The sequence below is a fragment of the Chaetodon auriga genome, chromosome 18 (assembly GCF_051107435.1).
Source record: "Chaetodon auriga isolate fChaAug3 chromosome 18, fChaAug3.hap1, whole genome shotgun sequence".
Taxonomy (NCBI): Eukaryota; Metazoa; Chordata; class Actinopteri; order Chaetodontiformes; family Chaetodontidae; genus Chaetodon; species Chaetodon auriga.
The window spans coordinates 14,535,207-14,559,213 of NC_135091.1; the positions used below are offsets into that span (position 1 = coordinate 14,535,207).

At 44.4% G+C, this 24,007-nt stretch overlaps 2 protein-coding genes and 1 long non-coding RNA gene across 3 annotated transcripts; 2 read left to right on the forward strand and 1 right to left on the reverse strand.

Annotated features, from left to right (window-relative positions):
* Positions 1-40: 40 nt before the first annotated feature.
* Positions 41-8,426, reverse strand: LOC143336599 (methylmalonate-semialdehyde/malonate-semialdehyde dehydrogenase [acylating], mitochondrial-like). Its single transcript, XM_076756855.1, has 12 exons — positions 8,270-8,426; positions 7,899-7,940; positions 6,499-6,573; positions 5,871-6,032; positions 5,626-5,704; positions 4,294-4,596; positions 3,863-3,984; positions 3,400-3,589; positions 3,109-3,290; positions 2,169-2,348; positions 1,278-1,376; positions 41-1,004 (listed from the first exon to the last, which is right to left on the reverse strand). The coding sequence occupies exons 1-12, from the start codon at positions 8,303-8,305 to the stop codon at positions 900-902; spliced, it is 1,575 nt and encodes a 524-aa protein (XP_076612970.1). The 5' UTR covers positions 8,306-8,426; the 3' UTR covers positions 41-899.
* A 220-nt stretch (positions 8,427-8,646) lies between these two features.
* Positions 8,647-10,671, forward strand: LOC143336728 (uncharacterized). The gene is made up of 3 exons (XR_013078544.1): positions 8,647-8,935; positions 9,044-9,142; positions 10,140-10,671. It is a non-coding gene; the product is annotated as an uncharacterized LOC143336728 (long non-coding RNA).
* Positions 10,672-11,333: 662 nt separating this feature from the next.
* lrfn5b (leucine rich repeat and fibronectin type III domain containing 5b) lies at positions 11,334-23,646 on the forward strand. Its single transcript, XM_076756878.1, has 6 exons — positions 11,334-12,047; positions 17,280-18,196; positions 18,992-19,166; positions 20,228-20,561; positions 21,498-21,798; positions 21,938-23,646. The coding sequence occupies exons 2-6, from the start codon at positions 17,306-17,308 to the stop codon at positions 22,631-22,633; spliced, it is 2,397 nt and encodes a 798-aa protein (XP_076612993.1). The 5' UTR covers positions 11,334-12,047; positions 17,280-17,305; the 3' UTR covers positions 22,634-23,646.
* The last annotated feature ends 361 nt before the right edge of the window (positions 23,647-24,007 follow it).

The window sequence follows — 24,007 nt, forward strand, 5'->3', positions numbered from 1 at the left end:
TACTGCAACACAACCAGAGGACCATTTCAACACATCAGAATTCAGTTGAATCAAACCGGTGTCTTTATTCAAACGATGAACCACAGACTCCCTCTTCATCTTCAGCCACATGACCTGAGAGAGAAGTCAAGGGGACAATGACTGAAATAGCTCAGATACGTGGGGTGAAAAGATTTCTAGCACATACGGTATGGTACCCGCAGCACAACTACTCACAGTTGCATCACAGGAATTTCATTGTAACAGTTTATGATGAACATCAGATGTCAAGTCCATGTCATGTAAAACACTGCAATTTCACTTCTATACCACTCCCACAAAAACATCACTCTGACAATACATTACAAACCCAACACACAAAAGATGTGTCAATTCCAACCCTGGACAGTATGCAGACGGATATACATTTAGAGGACAAAAACTCAGCAAGCACTCTTTCATTTTTAACGATGTAACAGATTATTTATGAGTCCTTGTTCTGATGTAGCATTCATATCTACTTTTCCACGATCTACATGCTCCGGCAAGCAGAACATGCTAAAGAACCACAGAAGATACTGGTGGAAGACTTCACTGCTTTAAAGGCAGAATCCCTGATCCTTTTGATTTTGACTGTAGGCTTTAAAAAAAATGCGATCGAGTTCACAGCAGAGGTACAAAACACAACAAAGACATAAAGAGACTCACAGAACCATTCATTGCATCAGTCCAGTTCCTCTCCCCACATCTCCAAATGAAGTGTAATTTGCGTTTGTGCACTAAGAGTTCAAACCATCACTAAGCAATAATCCCCTGTGTGATAAAGGACGTGTAACCTTTTCTCCCCCCAGTTCTCTCCTTGGTCTTCTTCATAAGGCATCTGAGAGGTCATTGACGGTTATGCTGGATGTGCTGTCGACTTAGCGTCCCATGGTTGGCATGGTCACAGCTGGGCTGGTCACAGTGGCATCCTCAGCCTTCCATTGTGATGTCACAGTCTTGATCTGAGTGTAGAACTGGATGCCCTGGTTGTAAAGAGAAAACCGCTGAGTAAGCTACCCACTACATGTGCATGTTTTTATTTTTATGCAGAACAGAGTATTATTATGATCTAATGCCTTGATTCCACCAGGTACGGCTCGATGGCGTTTCCCTGCCTAATTTTGTTGCTTTTTGTTGGCAACAACACGGTGCAGTGCATCTGGCGGAATCTCAAGCAGTGTCTGGAGTGGCCATGAACGCGACACAGCCGTGCCCGGTGCAGCTGCGACACATGACGAGCTGCTTTTGTTGTTTACCTGCTTGCCATAGAAGTTGGTGTCTCCTCTGAATGAGCCTCTGGAGCCAGTGAAGGAGAACATGGGGAGGGGGACGGGGATGGGCACGTTCACGCCAATCTGCACAAAAGCATGCACACATCAATACGTAATGCACAACTACTGCAGGATACAAATACACTAGGGATCAGAGTATAACTTATAACTGTCCCAAAACTGGAGGTGCACAGTTCAAAGGACAGACGTGACAGATCAATATAATGTATTTTCTTCTTAGCGCATACAAGGTCCTCTGGAATCCCTTTAAGAGTAAATGTGAAGGAGACATGGGCAAATAATTCCTTTAGGGATGAAGGTTGTGAAGTTTTCTCTCCATCCGCAGGAGAAATGCTGTTATACATTTAAAATGATACAGAGTCTCCTGGCCCAAGACTCGAGTATCACACAGAATCTGGATCAGACTTATAACCACAGCAAATTGGCTGCTGCTGCATTAATGCAGGTTTGAGACGGTCCCAAACTGTCTATAACTGAACTGGCAGGTGATATCTGACACAATCTGCCTTAAAACATGAAGACTGTTTTTGCTGTAATCACTCCTCCTGCTCTGCCTGGCATTTCCTGACAAGCCTTCAGTGTACATTTGGGCATGTTGTTTCAAGGCAGGCTTTCAAAACTGTGGACCCATCCTTCAATGCCACTAAAAACATGAGCGCAATAGCTCTAGTCCTTCGAGCCATCAAGTGGCACAAAAATATTTACTTGTCAAAGTCTCACACAGGTGACTCACTGAGGACCAAAACAAGACCACGGGTGACCAGTTTGGGTCAATCTGAAAACCAAACAGAACCAGTAGCTTTTTCTATTGTTTCCAGTCTGCTTTTATTCAGCCTTTGTAAACGTGTCTCTCACCTGGCCGACGTCCACATCGTGAGTGAATTTTCGTGCCGTGGCTCCATTGGAGGTGAAGATGGCAGTGCCGTTGCCGTAGGGGTTCTGGTTGATTAATGAAATTGCCTCGTCAAGATTGTCCGCCTCCAGGACGACAAGCACTGGTCCGAAGATCTCCTCTCTGTAACACTTCATGTTCGGCTGGAAAGAACAGCAAAATGATCCCATCACTTTCCTCCAGCGTTAAACATCATCTGCAACTGTGCTTTAACTGCATTTAGCAACACTTAGAGCCACTTTCTGCTCTAATATGCAGCACGTCTGAGAGTCAACGCTCTTAACAGGAAATCTTGAGGGGTGGTGGACAATGTCCCTGAGAAAGCTACACATTATTAGATGACAGGTTTATAAGTCTGTCCTCTGACAGCCAAGTTGTCTGGGCAGAAAAATCTGCTCCAAGTTCCCAGAATTCATAGTCTGACTTTGAGGCTTAGGCGTAAAGGCATTTTATCAACTTTCTTAACCTGGGAAATTACTTCCATCTCCTCAGGATATAGGGGAGCTGCAGAGCTCTTTCGAATGGAGCTCAGCAGATGGATAATACTATGAAATATACTATGAAGAGGTATGCACAAGAAGAAGCTGCGGGAGCAAAGAATGCTGAGATGTGATTTGACAACAAACATACTGAGCTCATTCAGTTGTGTTAGACAGAAAAAGCTCCACAGAAAGTAGTTCTTGTAATTTCCCCTTAAGCAAAGGACGTGTTTTGTTCTTGCTGCTCTTTTTAGAACACATTTCAGAGTCTCTTGTTCCAATCTCTTTATTTTTCTCTAAAACTTACAAAATGACTAACTTGTAGTTCTGCAAGCAGACTAGTTGTGAGCTTTACTGTATCAGACTTTTTAGGTATTGAAAAAAAACTAAATGTTGCACCCTTTCCCTCCAAGCCAGATCTCACCGAAACACCGCTCAGGATGGTGGGTCCGACAAAGTTTCCATTTTCATATCCTTTGACATTGACATTTCTCCCATCCAGCAGCAGCTTGGCACCTTCATCCACCCCACTCTGGATCAAATGCTCCACCCTGCCTTTTGCTTCAGGAGAGATCAGGGGCCCCACATCTGCTCCAGGCTGATCACCTTAAGGATACAGACATGTAAAATGTCCCATTTCTTTCCAAATGCATATGAGCAAATACCATTTGAATGCTGAGCAAATGTGTGTTGACACTGTTACTAATGAAATTACCTGCGTTTACGCGCAGTGATTTGGAGCGCTCCACCAGCTCTGGGAGCCATTCACGAGACTCCCCTACGAAAATAGCCGTGGAGAGAGCCATGCAGCGCTGGCCAGCTGCTCCAAAGGCAGCACCCACTAGCTGGTTGATGGTGCTCTCTTTGTTGGCGTCGGGCATCACCACACCATGGTTCTTGGCACCCTAAAATGAAAAATGTAGGACACGGCTCTGTAGGGTTTCTCTCCAGTTACACTGCAGGACATCAAACAGACGCAGCACAGCGGTAATCACATATGTTACGTATCTCAGTGATTGACAGCTATGCACGGAGCTGTTGTCTTGGTATCAGCAATAGTAAATATTTTGCTCCATATGCTTCGGTCCAGAACAAGAGCATTTTATCATGGAACAATATATAATCCCTGATGTAAGAGCAGTATATTTAGTGTGATGTTAACATGGGTTCTTCTGTACCATGTTGGACTGCACTCTCTTGCCATTCTTGGATCCCCGCTCGTAGATGTGCTCTCCAGCCGGGTTGGAGCCCACAAAGCTGATGGCTTTAATGGCTGGATGGTCACAGATGAAGTTCACAGCTAAACAAAGATACAAACGGATATTGTAAATCCTCTCTGCTTCATCTGCGCTGTACCTTTAAGGCACAATATAAGAGCACAAAGGCCTTGAATACAGAATTTCAAATCCTCTTGTCTCAAACACTCCTGAAGTACTTACAGATATAGGCTGCCCATATTATGTAAATTTCCAATCTAAATATTGCCAGGGGCTATATGATTAGTGCTCGAATCATCCTTGGACCTTTCCCCATTTCCCCCTAACACACACACACACACACACAAGGAATCTGAATGAATACAGAGACATACACAGACACACACACTCACCTGCGTGCTGGCCGTGGATGATGTTGACTGTACCATCTGGTGCCCCAGCATCCTGGAGCAGTTTGGCCAGGAGCATGGTGCATCCTGGGACCCGTTCAGAGGGCTTCATCAGGTAGGTGTTGCCACATACCATGCCGATGGGGAACATCCACAGAGGGATCATGGCAGGGAAGTTAAAAGGGGCGATACCGGCACACACCCCAATGGGCAAGCGGTAGGTGTAAGTGTCCATGTCCTTGGTGATGGAAGGTAAGGTCTCCCCTAGCATGAGGGATGTAATGCTGCAGGCATGCTCAACCACCTCTGCAGGGGTGAGAGGGACAGAAAGGATGAAGTAAACCAATGAAAAAGTGAAGAGATAAACATATGAGATGCACAATAAATGAGTGAATGTATCTCTGAAGACTGTAATAGAAATATGAGTTATTTGAGACGACAGGCTAAAGTACAAAATGGATAATGCATTGCAAAGTAGGCGTTAAATCATCCACTTATTTAATAAAATAAAAAAAAAACTGTTAATTGATTTCTTTTCCCTGTGAGTAAACTGTAATGGAACTTGTGAAAACTTCAAGCACCATTGGTCGCCGTACTGTGGGAAATCTCTAATGCTGGCAGTGCACCTGCAGATGTAGCCTGTCTTTCAGCTGATAAGTTAAGAGTTAGCATGCCAGAATAACTCGGGCATCCCAAAACCTGGGAGCTGTACCAAGAACAAAAAAATACTTTGGCAGCTCCGTCTTGTAATAACCAAAATATATCTTCCTTTATTTGCAAGTGCGCAAGGCTCTTAATTTCTCAACATGGCTCTTGTTGATGCAAGTCTGCCAAAGTGAACGAGTGCACGGCAATGAGGGGAACTGCATAATTATCCTTATATAGCATGCGACTAAAAACAGAGCCTGCAAAGTGTTTTACATAAAAACAGAGACAGTGTAACATCAGGACTTAATGTGATGCTGCAGGGATTCTGTTTCCTTAACCTTTGTTTTGTTATAATTGGACACTTTGGAAGCCTCTTAAAAGGCAGTTTGAGCCTCTATATGCCAATATGCCCAAAATGGAACCATTGCCCCATTATTAATTTAACGTGAAAGTCACGTTCGCAGAGAGTGTCTGGTTACGTGCGAATAATTGACATCCTGCAGCCACTTAGTCCGTGCAGGCAAATGGTATAAACAGTTGCCAAAGATCCAGACTTTTCATCAGGAGATAGTACAGACAATAGTTTGAACAGGGGAATTTGACCTCTGCTACTCTGTATCTTCACCTGCTGTCTAATCAGGATATCAAAACCCAATAAACACAATAGGAAGTCCATGCTTTACTTACGGAGTCCTCTAAACACGTCTCCCTCTGCATCAGCAAGAGTTTTGCCCTGCTCCAAGGTGATTATTTTAGCCAGTTCTTTCTGAAATATTAGAGGAAAAACAGCAAATGATTAATTAAAGACATCTGCAAGGGAAACAAGCAAAAAGATGTACACATACAAACTAGTTCTCTGCTCTCAAAGTTGTTGTTGGTTAAAGGTGAAAAAGAAGACAAGAGGCATATGAGCAAGTGACAAATTTCCCTACAATGTTATCCTTGATGAGCTGCTGGTAGCGCAGGAAGATCTGCTGCCTGCTGAGGATGGAGGTCTCAGACCAGGAGTGGAAGGCTCTGGAGCAGGAGTCCACAGCTGCCAACATCTCCTCCTGGGTAGCTTTGGGAACGCGTCCCACCACCTCATTAGTGGCCTGAGGAGCAGGAGACAGTCCATACCAGACAAGTTGACTGAGAGCAGGGGAAGTCATTACTTAGTATTGCTGCATGTACATTCACTCATTAATATTAATAACCAAATGTTTGCTTTATAACCTTTACAGGTTTGATACTTTTGGTGATGACAGTCGATGGCTGTGTTTGCATGCTATCACCACCCATCATGGCCTTGCTAGAGGCTTATACTTAAGCTAAGGCAATAACAGCTGGATTTTTGGGAGATATAAAACATGACTGGCTATGTAGACTGGGCTGATTCATCTCACTTTACAAAATAAAATATTACAACTTGGCAAAAGAAGACTTTTCCCCCCCTCACCATTCTTCATAAATTACTGCTACAGAGCTGCATTGGTCATTTGCAGCTAGTTTGCTGTATAGCAGAGGTCTTGATATGGCAGCCCTTTGCAGGTTGGATATAGGTCATCTATGAATACTCACAGGGTTGTGAATGTCGAGCCATTCAGAGGTGTTGGAGTCAATGAACTTGCCATCAATGAACAGCTTGGTGGTGGGCTAGAGGGTCACAGAAGCATAGGATCACAATATTCATTTAGGACATCAAGTCATCACCACAACATACACAGTGACTTTCTAAAGCATTTACTTTAAGTCCATTTACTTTCTATACACCGACCTGTATTATTAGCTCATTTTAACATTTTAAAGGTTTTCCTGATCAGACTTTGCTAAGCAGGCTTGATGGTTCAGAGAGTCTCTCAGTCCCATTATACATACTAATTCTAATTTTGGGTATATACTATGTACACACTGGAATATAAATGAACTTTTTTAGCATGCTGTTGATGTGCATTTTTATCCTGCAATGCAAAGAATAAAGGAACTGTGTGTGCTACAAACACGCATTAATTATTAGGAGAAACATTCTGTTCTCCCTTTTGAAGGTTTGCCGATGGCTCATTCAAGTTGCAGTTTCACTAATGTCCATCTGCATATGTATTGGATCATTTCCTGTAAAACAGTGTGCTGATTTCTTGAATACCAACTACAGAAACAAAGTTGTTTTTGAGACATTTCCATCTCACAATGAGTATAAGAAAATCCTCTGGATTCAAAAAAATGTTTAAAAAACCTTTTTTGGATTTATGCCTCAACACAGTCTTTCCTTGCAGGTTTAAGTGGATCATCTTTGACTTAATGTCACAACTTTCAAGATTTGCAAATTACTTTACTAATTTCAAGTTTTCAAAATAAGTCTCCCACTTGATACATATATCGGTCACATTTATTAACAAAAAGTAAGGGATTCTTTTCAAATATTTATATTTGAAGGAACATTTATTGGCCATTAAGCATCAAATTTGTTAAAATACTGATATTGGAATCAAAAGTCCAGTATCATTTGGGCTCTTGTCTTAAAGACCACTATAACTTCACCTTGCAGTTTTTTTTGTCTCCAAATGCTCCTGTACAGTTTCTGCTCTTATTTTAGTTTTACATACCTCTTAACATTTTGACATTTATTTTACTTTCTCTTTTTATCTGTACTGTGCTGCTTTAACAACTGAATTTCCCTACTGGGGATCAATAAAAGTTTATAATGATATGTCTCAGCTCCATTTGGGGGTTCACGGCATATGAATGTCAATTATGCTGCTTCAATAAAACAAAGCTTGCAAACATTTCCAAAAGCATGGTGCTGCTGAATGTCACGTGAAAATAAATTTCTACTTGAAGTGAACTGCACCATGCAACAAAATGTGGTTCATGGAGAGAAGTATTGAGACTTCCCAAGCAGACAACTAGAAGAACCTGTGATGCACACATAACATTCATTCTTTTTTGACTAATTATGAAAGCTGGTGAGTGGAAGCTCTTACCACTGAGGAGGCAGAGTAACAGCGACCCAGCTGGAGGGGGACCTGCAAGAGATTAAACACCAGGACACCAGTCAACTTCAATTCATTTTAAACCCGTTGTCCAAGGTCTAATGAATAAGGGCCAACTCTGAGTGCTCCATTGCTCGTCACCCCTGTCCACGTGATGCAAATTAAACCTCCTCTCGCCCACACAACTTGGACTGCACATAAATATTAAATGCATGCGCAAAAAGTAGTCGTGTACTGTGTGCAACGCTCATGTCAGGCAACGACTTTGCTAGCTAGCAGCGCAGGTTGTTAGCTAATCAGAGTTGCACGAGCGTCAAGCACGACCAACTGTTGTGTAAAACATGAGAGTAAATTTGTTTTACCTTTTTGTTCAAAAGGGACCGGAGAATTGCTGCCATAGTGGACAGTCGGGTTTGTTTTATTCCAACTCTGAAGCCCTTCAACCGACCCACAAGAAGCAAGAGTGCAAAGAGAACTTCAGCTAGCAGAAATGTTGCACAGGGCAAAGCGGCGTAACGCGGCGCTGCGATTTAAAACGATCTACAAGACATGATGGGTGTGAATGTTGATGTTTAAGCAACGGCGCACATCATTTGTTGATCTGTGAAAGCTGCGCGTGGCGGCATTCGCTGTTTCCGTTGAGTGTAGGCGGGACAGACCTGATTTAAAAGCCAATCACTGCGCGCAATTTACCAGCCGCCCTAATTTACAAGAAGTTGATTGGCTGTTTCTTAACCACAGCCTGAGGTCGTCTCTGTTACTTTACCGAGCCTTTAAAAACGTCTTAGGGAGTCGCGGCCTGGTTATCTAACGAAGTCCGACACTTTCCGCAGAAACGCACCTTTTAAGACATATGTATATATGTCTGGACAAAATTTTCTTTTACGTGTGAAGGGAACACTTATCAACACCTAGTGGCAGGTAACAGTTTCTATGGCAACATGCTTACAGGCAACATGGAGTTCCTGCAGTGGAGTTGTCATGATGTTGCAAGATGGATTGAGGCTTTAGGATTTCCACAATACAAAGTATGTTAACATTCACCTGACTATGCAGAGATATCATTGACCCTCACAGCTTCCAAGATAATGTTTGACTTTTCAAAGCTTTGACCCCATTATTCATTTCTGTCGCAGGCATGTTTCACGGAGAACCTCATCACCGGAAGAAAGCTCATTTATGTAAATTGCACCTACTTGCCAAGATTTGGAATCACAGATTTTAAAGACATGCAGGTATCAAGTAGAGACGGAAACACGAGGTTTTGATTATCACCTTCAAAAGGGATTGATGTTATTATGGAAACATGTTTGCATATCAAAGACGCAATGTTCAAAGACGTCTCAACAGGCTGAGTGGCACCAAAATAATGATGGTAAAACCACTGTACTGTGTATAACCTACTCTTACATCTTGGTTTGTTTTGATTTATTCAAATTTTGATAAGTGATCATTTAAGGCACCAGGGAAAAATACCAAGCATGTGCAGTACATCATGTAAGATATGACTTTGGCCTCAGCAACCTGTCACATGGGCATTTCTGCATAACGACTATTCACAGCCAGGGTAAAGTAATAGACTGATTAAAAATAAAAAGCAGTTAAGATTAACCTATAGTACACATAATTCTTAGTTGCCTCCTCAATTGTCTTTTAAATGTCTCTGCAGTAAGCTCTAAATGGACTGTAAACACCAGAAAACTGCTGTCTCGTCTGTGCCAACTCAATTGCACATCCCATTTGGCATTTGAACACTCTGTCTTTGAACAGTGTGACATCCAATTAAAGTTACGTGTTGTAACCGAGCACCACTTCCAGCAGACGCTTCAGATCAGCTGTATCACATATATGCTGTGTACTGTTAAAGCGCCTGTTTTTCTTATCTCTCCCTTAGGTCAGAACTAAATTGGCTGAAAGCACCTGTATGTGTTCATCTCTGTTTTACTGCAGAAGCATCGAACCCCATATCTTGAGACAGGAACACTCGGTGAAGAATTGCCTGTGCTCTATTTAGTCAAGATTTATATTGGTTTAGCATATTAGCCCTTTGATTCATTTGTTTATGGAAGTGTAACCCTGTTACCTTTCTTCCCACGATGCCACAATCTTGGCGAGATCTCTTTGAAAGACTAGACACTCTCACTCTCAGTGGGACTACCTTATTAAATAAAGGTTAGATACTGTAAACATATACTTTATCAAAGGACTCAACCCTGCTGTGCGCCCCCGCAGGTCATCTCTGCTCATGTCCGCGAGCTGCTGGGGATCACAGAGACCCCGTGGAGTCGCAGCGTCGCTGACCCTCCACGGGATAGCATGACCCTGTTCTTGGAGAAAAAGAGCCAGACAGGTGAGCGAGCGGACAGCCTCACCTACCAGCAGTTCCTGGATGCCATGCGTCAGTGAGTGGGAGCCTGGCATGAATCACAACAGTAAAGGAGTGCAGCAAAAACCAAGACATGACAGTGTCATTTCATATCACCAACTGTCAGCACATGATGACTCCAATGAGACACTCACAGCGGGTCACATGCAGGCCTTGACATTAACACTTCCCACTGGCAAAATGCTTGTATGTTGCTGTTGTTGTGGCTGGTGGAAAAACCAGTTCTTCTGCAAGGTTTTTGTGCAGGTAGCCATCATGTGTCTGGAAACCACCCCTGAAATGCATCTACACCAAAGACAGAGTGCAGCACTTTTCATGCATGTTATGTCTGTGGCTTTGTGCACTCATATACAGTTTGATAAACAGCTTAAATAACTCTTGCCACTGCAGTTTTGAATAACTGTGCTGAAACCACTATTCCTATTCCTATTGATCTCAAGTGGATGTGTTGTAACTGGATGGATCTATTGATCTGGAGTAGAAATCCTCAGGGTAATTCTGTGGATGACAACGAACACCTATTACAAAGTGCCAGGAGGCCCCGGGAGAAGTAGAGTTCATTCTTCTTTCGGATAAAAACACTGAGTCTGCGAGAAGACTTCTGCGCTGCTGCACTGTTCTAGACTTATGAACATAAAGGTTGCTTTGCCAACTTGCACTAAAGGCCAAAGGATCATTGCATCAGATAGTGATGGGTGGAGTGCCAGGCAGACCCACGGGGAGCAGGGGCTTTCAGTTTCAGCCAACTCAACACTTTCTTGCCAATAATCTATGTAAAACATGCAGTGATATTCAGCTATAGGCTGCCATTTGGCTTTATAGATGCATGCACCAAAGGTTTCTTCCAAAGGAATGGATGCATTTTAAATAGCACTCTTGTTGGTTTAATTTTTTTTACCTCCTGTACGTCAAGATCCGATCACCATTTCTAATCTTAAAAAAAACTGATTATAGTTTTGAGAGAATATTATAGGGCAACTGCATTTTCGTGCAGTGGAGTTCAATCTACATGAATAAATTATGATGCCTGCCTGTGAGATAGGCTGGGAGGCACTGCATCTGTCTATGCACACAAATGGTCTCTGTGCAGCTCGGAGCGCACTGATTACCATTCCGAGCACAGCACCTCTGGTCAGAAATGGAGCCGGGTCGGTGGTTGACAGTAGTCCGGGGGCAGAAGGAGAGAGGGGGGGGTGCATATTATGGCAGCAACCTTTCAGTCAATCTGGATTAACTCGCACTGAGCCCTGCGTCGCCAGCAAAAGCCCGTGAAAGCGATACCAACATCTGGCTGAATTGAGCGCGGCACCAGTCACTCACAGCGCTGTAGATATTAAAAGCAGCCCGTCGCTACAAAGGCGTTTTCTCTTCTGGAGGTGCATGCGGGCGGATGCGCAGTAGAGGCGATCCCGCACAGCTGCAGCCTCGAAGCCACACCGGGACCCTGCAGGTTGCGTTTTCCAGTGTTTTTCTCGAAAGGGGGACGCTGGGTTACATTTCTCCGGTGTGAGGGGATCGGAGAGGAGTCGTCCTTTATCTGCTGGTCATGGATTTCTTGAAGGGCATCGCTGGTTTCGCAGGCCGTCACATGTTATAGGAGCCAAGACGCGTGTTTCGGGACACCTGAATAATCTCCAAGAGGCGCCGTCGGTCCCATTTTAGGCGAGCCTCTCTCAGAATGCTCTCAGCCCCCCTGGGAGCAAATCAGCTCAAACCCACCCTCCTTTGACTTGGCTTCATGTTTCATCTGCAAGGTAAACTCAATATTTTATAGGCTCTAATTGATGTGAATTGTAGCCTCTGAACTCTTTTGGGGAACGTCTTTCGAGAGGCGCAATATTGACTTGAAGTACTTCTCTCAGGACCCATCTGAAAGGGTTCAGATTTTCCCTTGTGCCAGGGGTTGTGGCTGTAACCACCAGCCAAAGACCTGTACCGCAAGGTCAAAAAAGCTCCTCAATTGCCAAGGAACGCCGTCTGATAGCGTTTTTATGTCCACTTGGCTGCATTCTGTGCTGGCATTTTTCTCCCTACAGGTGAAACTGAGAATCATGCCTAACGTGGCCATTATTCAGCCCGCTCTCGGATGCGTGCAAGATAAGATTGCTTTCGGATGAGAGATGTTTCTTTGATTTATTGTGTGTTTTATCAGCACAGAGGGTCCTGTGACAGGCTGGTGTGCTGTGGTTAAACACTGGCTGATATGCAAATAGCACATCAGTCATTAAGGTGCGATGAAGTCCAAATTAGCCTAAGTAAGAAAATAGATAATGGGATAAGTGTGTGGGCAGGGGAATGTGTTGCAGGTGACTGATGAGGACAGGTGAAAATATGGCCCTGGTGATTTTTTATAAAGGATGAGGTATAATGGTCTTGTCTTGTGTCGAGTGTTAGTTATCACGTATCTTATTATTCATGAGTGCCTGAGGCACCATTGTAACGGCTACACCAGTGAAATCGGGCCCACGCCTCATTTTGCTGCTTCTATTTGCTCTTACTGCTATGTTAATGCACTCAGTGATATAGCTGATGTGCTGCTACCTTTCACTGATAGCAGGGGAGTGATATGTGGCTCCTGATCACTGAGGCTGTTCTGCAGACCAGCTCTATATTCACTGACCCAAATTTTTACACACCAAAAAATAAGCTTTTGTTTTGGCTGAAGACGTGCTTCATGAAGACTTGAAACACCTGAGATTGTTTGACAGTCACAAACTTGCATGCACGCACACACACTCACACACCTGGCCCACATGTTGTGCATATGTGTGTATGTGAGTTGCCTTTCGATTACACAACACAATAAATAGAGAAGATTATGCATTATTTAGCCATTTTGTTGCTGTGTGAGGGAGAAAACACAGGGTCCTGAGGATCTTTGAAAGAGGGAAAATGAGTCAATGAGCGCAGTGATCGTGGATTTCATTGTGGCTGTCCCTATTCCCCCACATTTAGACCGTAACGGGAAGAAACGCCCATGTAACATTGTCACAAAGAGAGATCAGGATTTTACTTTTCCTTACACTTCCTGCACCTGAAATTGCACTTGGGAATTGGCGTATTTCAAAGTCTACAGACCTGCGGGCCCATACTGTGCAGAATATTCACTTACGGAGGCCATATTGATATTCAGAGGTGGTGTTCACAGATTCTGCATTCCTGTCTCTGGCAGAAAATCCCTGGTCATAAGCCCCCTCACATCAGGGCACGTCACAACGGTGCAAGAATTAAGATCCAAAGTCAGTGATCAGCATTTAAATTTGGGCCGCTCAGTGTCCTGCTTCAACGCGAGGCGGCATCTAAAAAGAGTGTTTTCTGTGTTTGTTTGTTTATTCGTTGGACCGATGCTCCAGTCAGGAGCTATCCAGCATATCAAGGTATCGCTGAATTTCCTGTGATAGTGTGTGAAGGAAAACACTTGGAATTACAGGGGCGAGTTGTAAATGCTGATGAACAGCACTTCTATTGATGCAGTGGGGTCTGCTTAGTATGCTATCCCCCTGGCACACATGCACACACACACGCTTGTCTGAGTGAAAAATAATTTCAACTACTTCAGAGTTCTACATCAAGTCATTTAGGCTTTTATTACGTGCAAGACTGGAAAAACAGTCATGATTCAATCACTCCAAACACTGAATCCAATACCAAATTAGCCGAGAGTACAATCTTCTCCCTTCTCATCACGGCAGGGTCATAAATGGTACAATGAGTCTGCTGTGGCCCGCAACCAGAGCCTCAATTGTCGAGGCCCTTTCTTCCAGAGAGGACTCTTTGTTCTAAATATTATTAGGTGATGTGAAAATGAGCCACTGATTAAATCTCACCCAAAACTGACGTTTTCTGTGTTGCCATGGCATCAAGGCTGTCACCCAAGAGCTATCGCATTCTAACATTGGCACACTCTGTAGGAAAAGGGTGTCACAGCACATACCCACATTCACAAACACAGATGTGTTGGTTAGACGGTCCATAACAGCATCAGTGTTTGGTCAGGATGTTTGGACTCGGGCTACAGCGAGCATTTACCCGACAAAATGGAATTTCTACCAGCTCAGTCAAAATATGATCCACTTCAGCAGGCGCAGCAGCTCCATTTGGTCTCATAAAGCAGGCAGGCTGAGGACCCTTTTCACTGCTTTGTCGATACCGTTTTACCATCGTGTTGCAGCATCAGTTTACCTCCTTGACACAACAGAGCTTGTTTTTGGCAGAAGCCAACGTCCGGCTGCTTCTTCCCTGAGTAACCCAGGTGAGGCAGGGCCGAGACGCTGTCATGTGCCATCGCCTCGACCTGCGTGGAGGCATACCAAGCAGACTTCATCTCATTAACTTCCTCTTGCAGGGCTGCTTTCCCTGATTCCCTGCCCAGACGTGGATTGCAGAGGCTTTCTCACATGAGCTCCAGCATAAGTTAGACCATCTGAAAACATATCCCCCATGACCTCACTGGACGATTGGCATGCAGTATGCTGCATAAGGTTTTTCTTGCCGAATGCTGCCCCAGGGAGACCATAGATATCCTCTCCTACAGTGTACTGCTGCTGCGCGTGAATGTCTGTCTCCATTGCTGGGGGTTGTTGTGTAGTGAGCTACCTCTATTAGGCACAAATCCACCCACTGGTGTGCGTGTGTGGGTGTGTGCTGTCAGTCTGTTCTGTTCTCTGAGGGCGAAAAGACCTGCTCAGAGGTAGTAAACGAACATTTGATTGACTAAGAAGGAGATTATTGTTAATGCATCAGTAGATTAACTGTTTTCTTGTTTATTTGTGGCCCTCCCAAGTCGCCTCACCATAATGAACAGCCCAACCTGGAGGATAATGATTTTCTGGGGGTGTGACATTTAAAGATGAAGTGCCTGATTGATGAATGCATTGATTGATTATCTACTTATTTGTTCATGTACTTGATGAGGGCAACCTGTTATGCAAATTTCTGTGGAACAACCATAATTAAATGCAAATTAGGGAGACAGCAACAGATATTTCCTGCCCTGTCTCACCAGCGAGGGGCTGTCCTTTTGTCCTCACAGAACGAATTTTGTAGGGATTACCGTTGCAACCATTCTCTTCACGTTTGGCTGAGTTTTCAGCAGCGAAAAAAGCCCCATCTCTGCAGAGTGAATCAATATCACGTCTTCAGCGCCATTCGAGTCTGGAAGTAGCAGGTCCTCTCCGCCTCATTGCACATCCAGAGGCCGTGCCATTCAGAGTCAGAGCAGAAGGTTGGCACACCAACACGGACACACTTGCATACACCTCAGCTTTCGTACACCCCCCCGATGCACACACGCACCAAAAATAGATACTGAAGTTTCCACATATTAGGCACCACTACACATAAGTTTGCAGCACTCCTTGTCATTGAAATGTGCGTGTCTTTAAGGAGAGTCATGACAACATTTAATAATGACTCCGCAGTCCATTTAGCACCAGCTCAGATCCCTGCAGCACTGAACCCCACACTACAATCCACCAAACAGGGCTCCTGTGTGACTCGGTAAAGTTGTCCCTTGTAAAAATGGGTCGAGCAAGACATTGATTCATTGCTGCTTGATCAGCAGTATTCATGAAAATGTCACAGCCGGCGTGCTCTTTTCAATGATCTCATTCCTCCCTTTGCTATTATGGGCCACTTTAAGGCGACCTCTTTCCTGCCTCCTTGTTGCGCTGTGATACATTTTACCCAGCTGTCAAAACGCAACTGTTGTCAGCGGATGCCACCAGGCTTCCTTCACTCCCCCTCTCACATTAAAACGTACCCCCACATGGCAAGCATGTCACTCCCATCCTGTCTGATGTTTTCTTAACTCGAAGATATTTTCCTCATACTCCGACTGTCAAGGTTATTACACTGTGAGCTGTGTCACAGCTCCAGTGCAACAGAAGCTTTTGAAGCATGAAGGTACTGAGTTGGCAGGCCCAATGCTGCGGCGAGATTTTTATGCACACTCTCCAAGACCCAACGTCGACAATGGAGGCATTACCAGCAAACCACAGAAAGCTATAATCATAAATCAGCCATTCTCTTCGGTATTTAAAGGTTAGCCTTTGGATTTTTACTACAGTTGTGGGATTGGATCTTTTGTTCACTGTGTTTGATTGGATTGGTGTGCCTTTCTGTGTGCTGTAATGGGACGCCCAGAGGGTTGAATATTGCATGTTCAACCAAAATGACACTAAATTTCAGTTCTAAAAATAAGCACAGCTAATGTCACTATCGCTCTTGTACATTGTGTGGTGCACCTGCACAACTGTGATCTGATCTCCACTGTCTTAGTTTTATGACATGCTATATCCCTGACAAGGTCTCAGGATTCATCAAATGGATCCCTCCTTATCCCTCATCTCAGTTGTGTCATAAGTAAGAGTAGCAGCAGAGAGAGCAGAGAGAAAATCAATAGTAAGGCATAGCACATCCCCACTGAGGCACTGGGCCCAATCATCCCTTCCTATTGGCGATATGATCCTGGGAGGTATCAGTCTAATTCTGATGAGGCCCAGGACTGCCAGTCTAGACTTTCATCCCTCTGTACACAAACATAAAAGGCCTGGCATTATCATATCAAAAAAGGATGATCGAGGGAGCAGGAGCTAAGAAGGAGAGCTGTCACAAAAATCACACAAGATTACCGGGGCTGCTTCACTCTCAAGTTTGCAGATGATTAATTAGTTTCATGTCTAATTGCACAGCATTTATTGTTTGTTCAGGCATTGACTCGCTCAGCTTCCTGCTCAGAGTTTGGAATCTCTGTAAATCTTAGCTGTGAGCTGGCAATGATAGTGTTTCAAAATCTAGCGGAAACGCTTCAGCGTTACAGAACAGAGTCGCCCAGTTCTCTTTGCATGTGTGAATACCCGGCTACAAAAATGACAGTTTGATAAAGGTGATACAAATTCCAATCGCAGATTTCATGCTTGTTCTTTGACTGCTTAATACAGAGTGTGTCCTTCTCTTTTTCTCTTTTTTCTTTGATCTTTTTTTAGGTGTTTTAACCTGACTGAAAAGCCAAATGGAGTCTCTGCTGGTTTATCTGATAGTCCTCGGTGTGGCTGTGAAGGCCCACAAAGTTCAGATCTGCCCCAAACGCTGCGTCTGCCAGATGCTGAACCCCAACCTGGCGACTTTGTGCGACAAAAAGGGGCTTCTCTTTGTGCCTCCGAACATCGACAGGCACACGGTGGAGATGCGTCTTGGGGATAACTTTGTGACCAGCATCAAACGCAAAGACTTCGCCAACATGACCAAGCTGGTGGACCTGACTCTCTCTCGGAACACTATCGGCTCCATCACGCCTCATGCTTTCAAAGACCTGGAGAACCTACGAGCCCTTCACCTCGATAGCAACCGGCTTAGCCGCATCACCAACGACACCTTCAGCGGCATGTCCAAGCTGCACCACCTCATCCTCAACAACAACCAGCTCACCCACATCCAGATTGGGGCCTTTAATGATCTGACAGCGCTGGAAGAGCTGGACTTATCCTACAACAACTTGGAAAGTGCGCCTTGGGTGGCTATTCAGAGAATGTCTAATCTCCACACTCTCAATTTGGACCACAACATGATCAGCTACATCCCAGAGGGCACCTTCTCTGGGCTGCAGAAGCTCAAGAGGCTGGATGTGACTTCTAACAAGCTCCAGAAGCTTCCTCCGGACCCGATTTTCCAAAGAGCAGGGGTCCTGGCCACCTCTGGAATAATGGGGCCTTCCTCGTTTGCATTGAGCTTTGGAGGGAACCCGCTGAGGTGTAACTGTGAGCTGCTCTGGCTGCGGAGGTTGCGGAGGGAGGATGACCTGGAGACCTGCGCCTCACCGCAACACCTCGCCGGACGCTATTTCTGGACTGTTTCAGAGGAAGAGTTCCTGTGTGAGCCTCCTCTCATCACCAGGCACTCTCAGGTATAACCTCCAAATGGAGCGGTGCACTGTAAGACCTAGCACTCACTACTGTTACACTCTCTGAACCCGACACTGGATTCTGTCTCAGTTAAATCCAGGGTGGCACTTTGTGCTTTCTTTGACTGTCACACCAAATATTAGCTTTGCGAGCCAGAGGAGTCTTACAAGACTTGTGGGACTCATCTGCGCCACTCAGCTAGCTGAATATTGTAAAATATATAGGACTTACTTAAAAAATGTAATCAAATTGTGGCCCGTGGAGAGTTTTTAGAGAAGTTCTTTAGCATGATTTTCAGTTTTAATAAAGCTATTTGCAGGTTTATGATGGATCTGTGTTGAAGCTCTTATTACACACTGAAAGCTTATAGTGATTTAGCCCTTGATTCATGCATCCAAACAAAATTATCTGATCAAATCCTTGCCAAATAACTACAGCCTCTCATTTACATTCAGCAGACCTCTTTTGCATAATTCCAGAGAAAATGATCTTTTACTGGGACTCCATCATATACGCTCCAAAGGACTGTCATATTGATCATCCTGCCTTCATAACCATGGCAATTCAATATCATAACAATGATCAGCTGTTGATTATATTTACATGGAATATAGGTTTAAAACACAACATCATCAATATGGGCATTGATTATAACATCTCAGTTATTCAGTGTTTTCATTAATGGATAAGTGCTTGTTTGCTGTTTTGGGATTTAGTGCCTTATCGAATAAGTGTGTCTCTGCATTTAACATATGCTAAAGCCCTCCCACTAACTGCCTTTCCTCCCACTGCTTCAGGAGCTACGAGCTCTGGAGGGTCAGAGTGTGACTCTGCGCTGTAAGGCCAGGGGCGACCCCGACCCCATTATCCACTGGATCGCCCCTGACGGACGCCTTATGTCCAACTCCTCCAGGGCCATGGTCCACACAGACGGCACGCTGGACATCCTCATCAGCACTGTTAAGGACTCTGGTCTGTTTACACCCCGGTGGCTGTGCTTGTGTTGTTGACTGAACAAAATTAGTTGTTTGCTTGTGTACACAGAAGACCATAGGACTTAAGTATATGTCTACATCAGGTGATAAATCTTAGAGTGTGGGAGAGCGTTGGCTCGCACACTGATTTAAGAGTGGAATGACAAATGACTTTTTCACCTTGGCTAAGTTTTCGTGCAAAAACATACTTTCTCACAGCTTTATGTTTTAGTGATTAAAGCAGCACTTAACTTAGATAGTTTGACATTTTGGGAGCTAGGCTTATTTGCTTTCTTGCTGAGAGTTGGATGAGAAGATTGATACCACTCTCATGTTTGTCTATTAAATATGAAGCTGCAGTATAGCCAGCAACCAATTGGATTAGCTTAGCAGACTGTAAACAGGGGGAAGAAGCCGGCCCGGCTCTGTCCAAGTGGAACAAAATCCACCTACCAGCACCTCTTAAGCTTACTAATGAACATATCATATCTTTTCTAATCCATACAAAAACTTAATTGTAAAAATGAAAAGTTGAGGTTTTATTGAGGGGGGAATTGTTAGCCATACTCCATCTTGGCCGGGAGCAACTTCATGGTGATGACAAAACTCCAGTAATACCGCCATTCATTGTTTTGCCACAAAGGTTTTTGTATGGATTACGCACAAGAGATATATCATGTTAATTAGTGAGCTTTAGATGTGCTGGCAGGCTGATTTTGCTCTGCCCATAACGCTAAGATAAGTTAACCCGCTGCTGGCTGAAGCCTTATATTTAACAGATATGAGACTGGTATCAACCTTATCATCCAACTCTCACCAAGAAAGCAAAAAAGTGAATGAAAGATAATTTTTTTTTTTGTTTGTTTTTTTATCTTATGTTGTCAAGATAAAGACAATCATCTTTCAGGACTTCGAGGGCTTCATATGTATTTGATTTCATTTGTTTTTATTGCAATTCAATATATATATATACACACACACACACACACACACACACACACACACACACACATATATATGTACTAAGAAGGATAATAATCGAATTAGTTTGTGTTCCAGGTTCCTTCACCTGTGTGGCCTCCAACCCAGCAGGTGAGGCCCAGCAGACGGTGGATCTGGTCATTGCTAAACTCCCTCATTTCACCAACAACACAGTCGCAGAGCGGGAGCCCGACCCCGGATCATCAGATATCGCCACAGTGACTAAGACGGGGGCAGAGGCTGGAGGGTTGCCTCTGGGGAATGCGAAGACGGGCCAGGAGAAGAAAGTTGTAATTGCAGAAGCCACATCCACCTCTGCCCTGGTCAAGTTTAACTTCCAGAGGAGTATTCCTGGAATACGCATGTTCCAGATCCAATACAATGGCACCTATGATGATTCACTGGTTTACAGGTAAACAGACATGACCCACTGGGTTAATATAAATCATGAACTCATGAGGTGAAGTGAAAAATAAATGCTGCCCAAATAATGCAATTTAATGTAGTAAACAAACCTTAAATCTGAATCAGAATGTATGCAAATAAACCTGAACTGATTTGAATCATATTCTAAAAATTCCCCTGACCCGTGTTTTACCTTCATAGTCTACTTTGAATGCTTAAATCCCTTTGGATATTAAATCATTAAGAACTGGACCTGGCTGTCCACATGATTATTTGTGGCGTCTATTAATCCTATCAGGAAGACAGACTTGCACTGTATCTGACTTCTCATTCCTCGTCTCATAATTCCCCCTCGCCGGAGTGTTATCGTTTACTATGTGCAAAGCAGTGATAATGCTTAATCAACAAAATCAAAACAGAATGTCAGCACTGCTGATAGGAGATGAAAGAGTCGCCAGCCAGTGTTTTACAAAAAGCATTTGAGGCTTCGCACATGTCCATCTGAGAAACTGGTGCACGCAGCGTTCTTTTCATCCCCACCCTCCGTATTTAGTGCTAATCACTGTGATATGATAGGATCTTCACACAGACCAAAGGAGCTTCGATGTCAACGACACATATGGCGTTCAGCAATGGCTCCTGAATTCAGGAGACATGAGAGACTTCGCTCTGTAATCCTGATGTTGTGTACAAACGGAGGCATCCTGCCTCCCCAGTGACTGAAAGCAACCTTTTATCAGTAATGATGCTGCAGAGAATAAATCAAATGTCACAAAAGATTACGCCCAGACAGATGTTAAATAGCCCCCCGAGAGACAAATGATTGTCATGTCATTTCATCCCTACAAAACAGTAAGATGGATAATCTGATTTGCTTCTGTCTCCTTTCATTTAACCCTCCCTAATCTATGTCAGAATTCACAGAACCTTTTTCTCTTTGCAGAATGATTCCCCCGGCCAGTAAGAGCATCCTGGTAAACAACCTGGCGGCTGGCACAAACTACGACCTGTGCGTGCTGGCCATCTACGATGACCAGGTGACCTCTCTGACCGCCACCAGGGTGATTGGTTGTATCCACTTTACCACAGAGCCACAGTACCTGAGATGCCATTTCATGCAGTCCCAGTTTCTTGGTGGCACCATAGTGGTTATCATTGGAGGGATTATTGTGGCCTCAGTGCTCGCTTTTATCATCTTCCTCATTGTGCGCTACCGGGTGTGTAACCAAGGAGATGCAGATAAGGTCAGTTTGGCGTGATTCCCTCTGTTTTGTTCTTTTCTTTGTTCATTATGTCTATTGATATGGAAACAGTGTGTCTAATAGAATTGCCCCCATTCTTATCTCTCTTCCTATACTTGTCTCCTGTCTCTTGTCGTGTCAGGCTCTGGAGATGGGGGATATTCGGTCACTGAGCAGTGATGGACAGTTACAGGGCTGTGGGATTCCCAAATCCCTCTCCAAGCAGGTCCTGCGTCCAGAGAAGAATGACAAGGACTCCCTCAGAGTTGCCCTGCCGCCCCCGGAACCCACCAAGCAGAGACCCCCGGTTGTTGTAGCCACCACCAAACCCTCCGTCCCGGACTGCACTGTCTCCTCCTCTGCTGCCAGCCACAGCTGGCACCCGGCCTCCCCAGGAGCTCCGAGGCCCAAACGTTCCAGTGCTCCACCAAAAGCCTCAGAGGCTCGCCGAGCTGAAGCCCAGGCAGATGTTGAGCTCGATAACATGAACCGGAATAACTCGTCAGAGGTTAAAATGGCCACTGCCGTAGCTCTAGCTATTCCTGGCCAGCCCACCAAATGGACTACTGTTCCCAGGGGTCCGAGGCCCCAACAGGCCCCTCAGCATTACATGACTGTGCCTGCAGGGAGCATGAGGGTGAACCGCCGGCACTCCCTTAACGCAGACTCACACAGGGAGCGCTGCTATGTGGCCTACCCCAAAACGGGGGCCAGCCTGCGCTCCAAACGGAGCCTGTCAATGAGCGGAGAGCTGCCTCAGCTCGAGAGCACAACAAACATTCACCGGGCCAGGGACAAGCTCTCCAGGTCTGAGTGGCTTCTGGAGAGCACTTTATGATTTGGAGTTTATGACCTGCGTTCTCTTGTTTTCTTGGATTGGATTTGTGGTGAAACAGACGGGGATTTTATGCCTTGCTTTGAGCTTTTGTGCTCTCTATCGAGGGACCTGTGAGCCTTTCTCATATATTTGGGGGCGAGGCAGGAATACAGGGTTATGGGCAATGTTTCACATTTGTTTTCTACCTTATAACCTATCAAAGTCTTCTTTATACCGACGTTTGATCAAACTTTGATGAAAGGCACAACAATGTATAAAACAACTCCATGTACAAAAACGTTAAATTGTGTGAGATACTGTATATCTCAATACAAGCATAAGTGTTCATGTGGTATTGAATGCAGTAACCTGGACATACTGTATTATAACAAAGACCAACATGTGCAGGGGGTGGGGTTATTATACTCACAGTCTCATTGCCTGTTACTTAAAGTGATACAATCTCTGTAGACTTTGAACATGACTCTTGTTTCCAGCTCTACAGACAGACGGTGACATGTCTTAATTACCTTGGCAGTGATTTGGAGAGATTATGAATGTGCTTTACATCCCAGAGGTGTTGGAACAGAATGTAGTAGACAGACAGCGCTCCATCTTTTCATCCCAACACTCCCATACACGGCACAATGCAGTATTTTTGTGGCACAAGTCGACTCAGCCTAATACTGCCCTCCGGTTTGAATCAATACATTTTTATCACATAATTACATAAAGACTCAACTCTGATAGGATTCCTGTCATGACTGATTTGAGCGACAATTGAACCAACTCCGACGGCATGACAGGTGCGGGAAGTAATCTGATATTACGTATGGGTGAGAGCCAGAGGAATGGTTTATTTCCATATTTTTTACTTACTGACGTTATCATGTCACGCCAATGACAACCGTTGTAAATTAACTTGTCGATGTAAGAGAAACAATAATCACCAGTATGGGAGGACGTCAGCTCTTGATTTTGCTGTTGTTTCTGTTTGATGTTTACCAGTATAAATAAACCAGTGATAAAAGGGACATAAATACTCAGACTTATCTCATTTTCAGCCGGCTTTGTTAATTCTCACATTTCCCACATCGGAACTAGAGAGCGGTCCCTCTCTGTGCTGTAATGTTGTTTCAGAGCAAAACAATGGATGCATCCCTGAGTTCAGCAAGCTCCACCAGCCAAACTGGTAATGAATTTGGGGTTTCAGTGCTGTTGCAGCAACACAATTCCCCTTTCTCTGCGAGTGGTGGACCTCTGACAGTATCCTGCCCTGAGCCCTTACGTTTGTTCAAAGAGAAGAGGGAAGCACATGATGAAAAGAGGCCATGCTAGTCACCGGGGATGCCTCTCGCTCGCGCATCTCCTCGCTTGTCTGACAGCGCCGTGCCT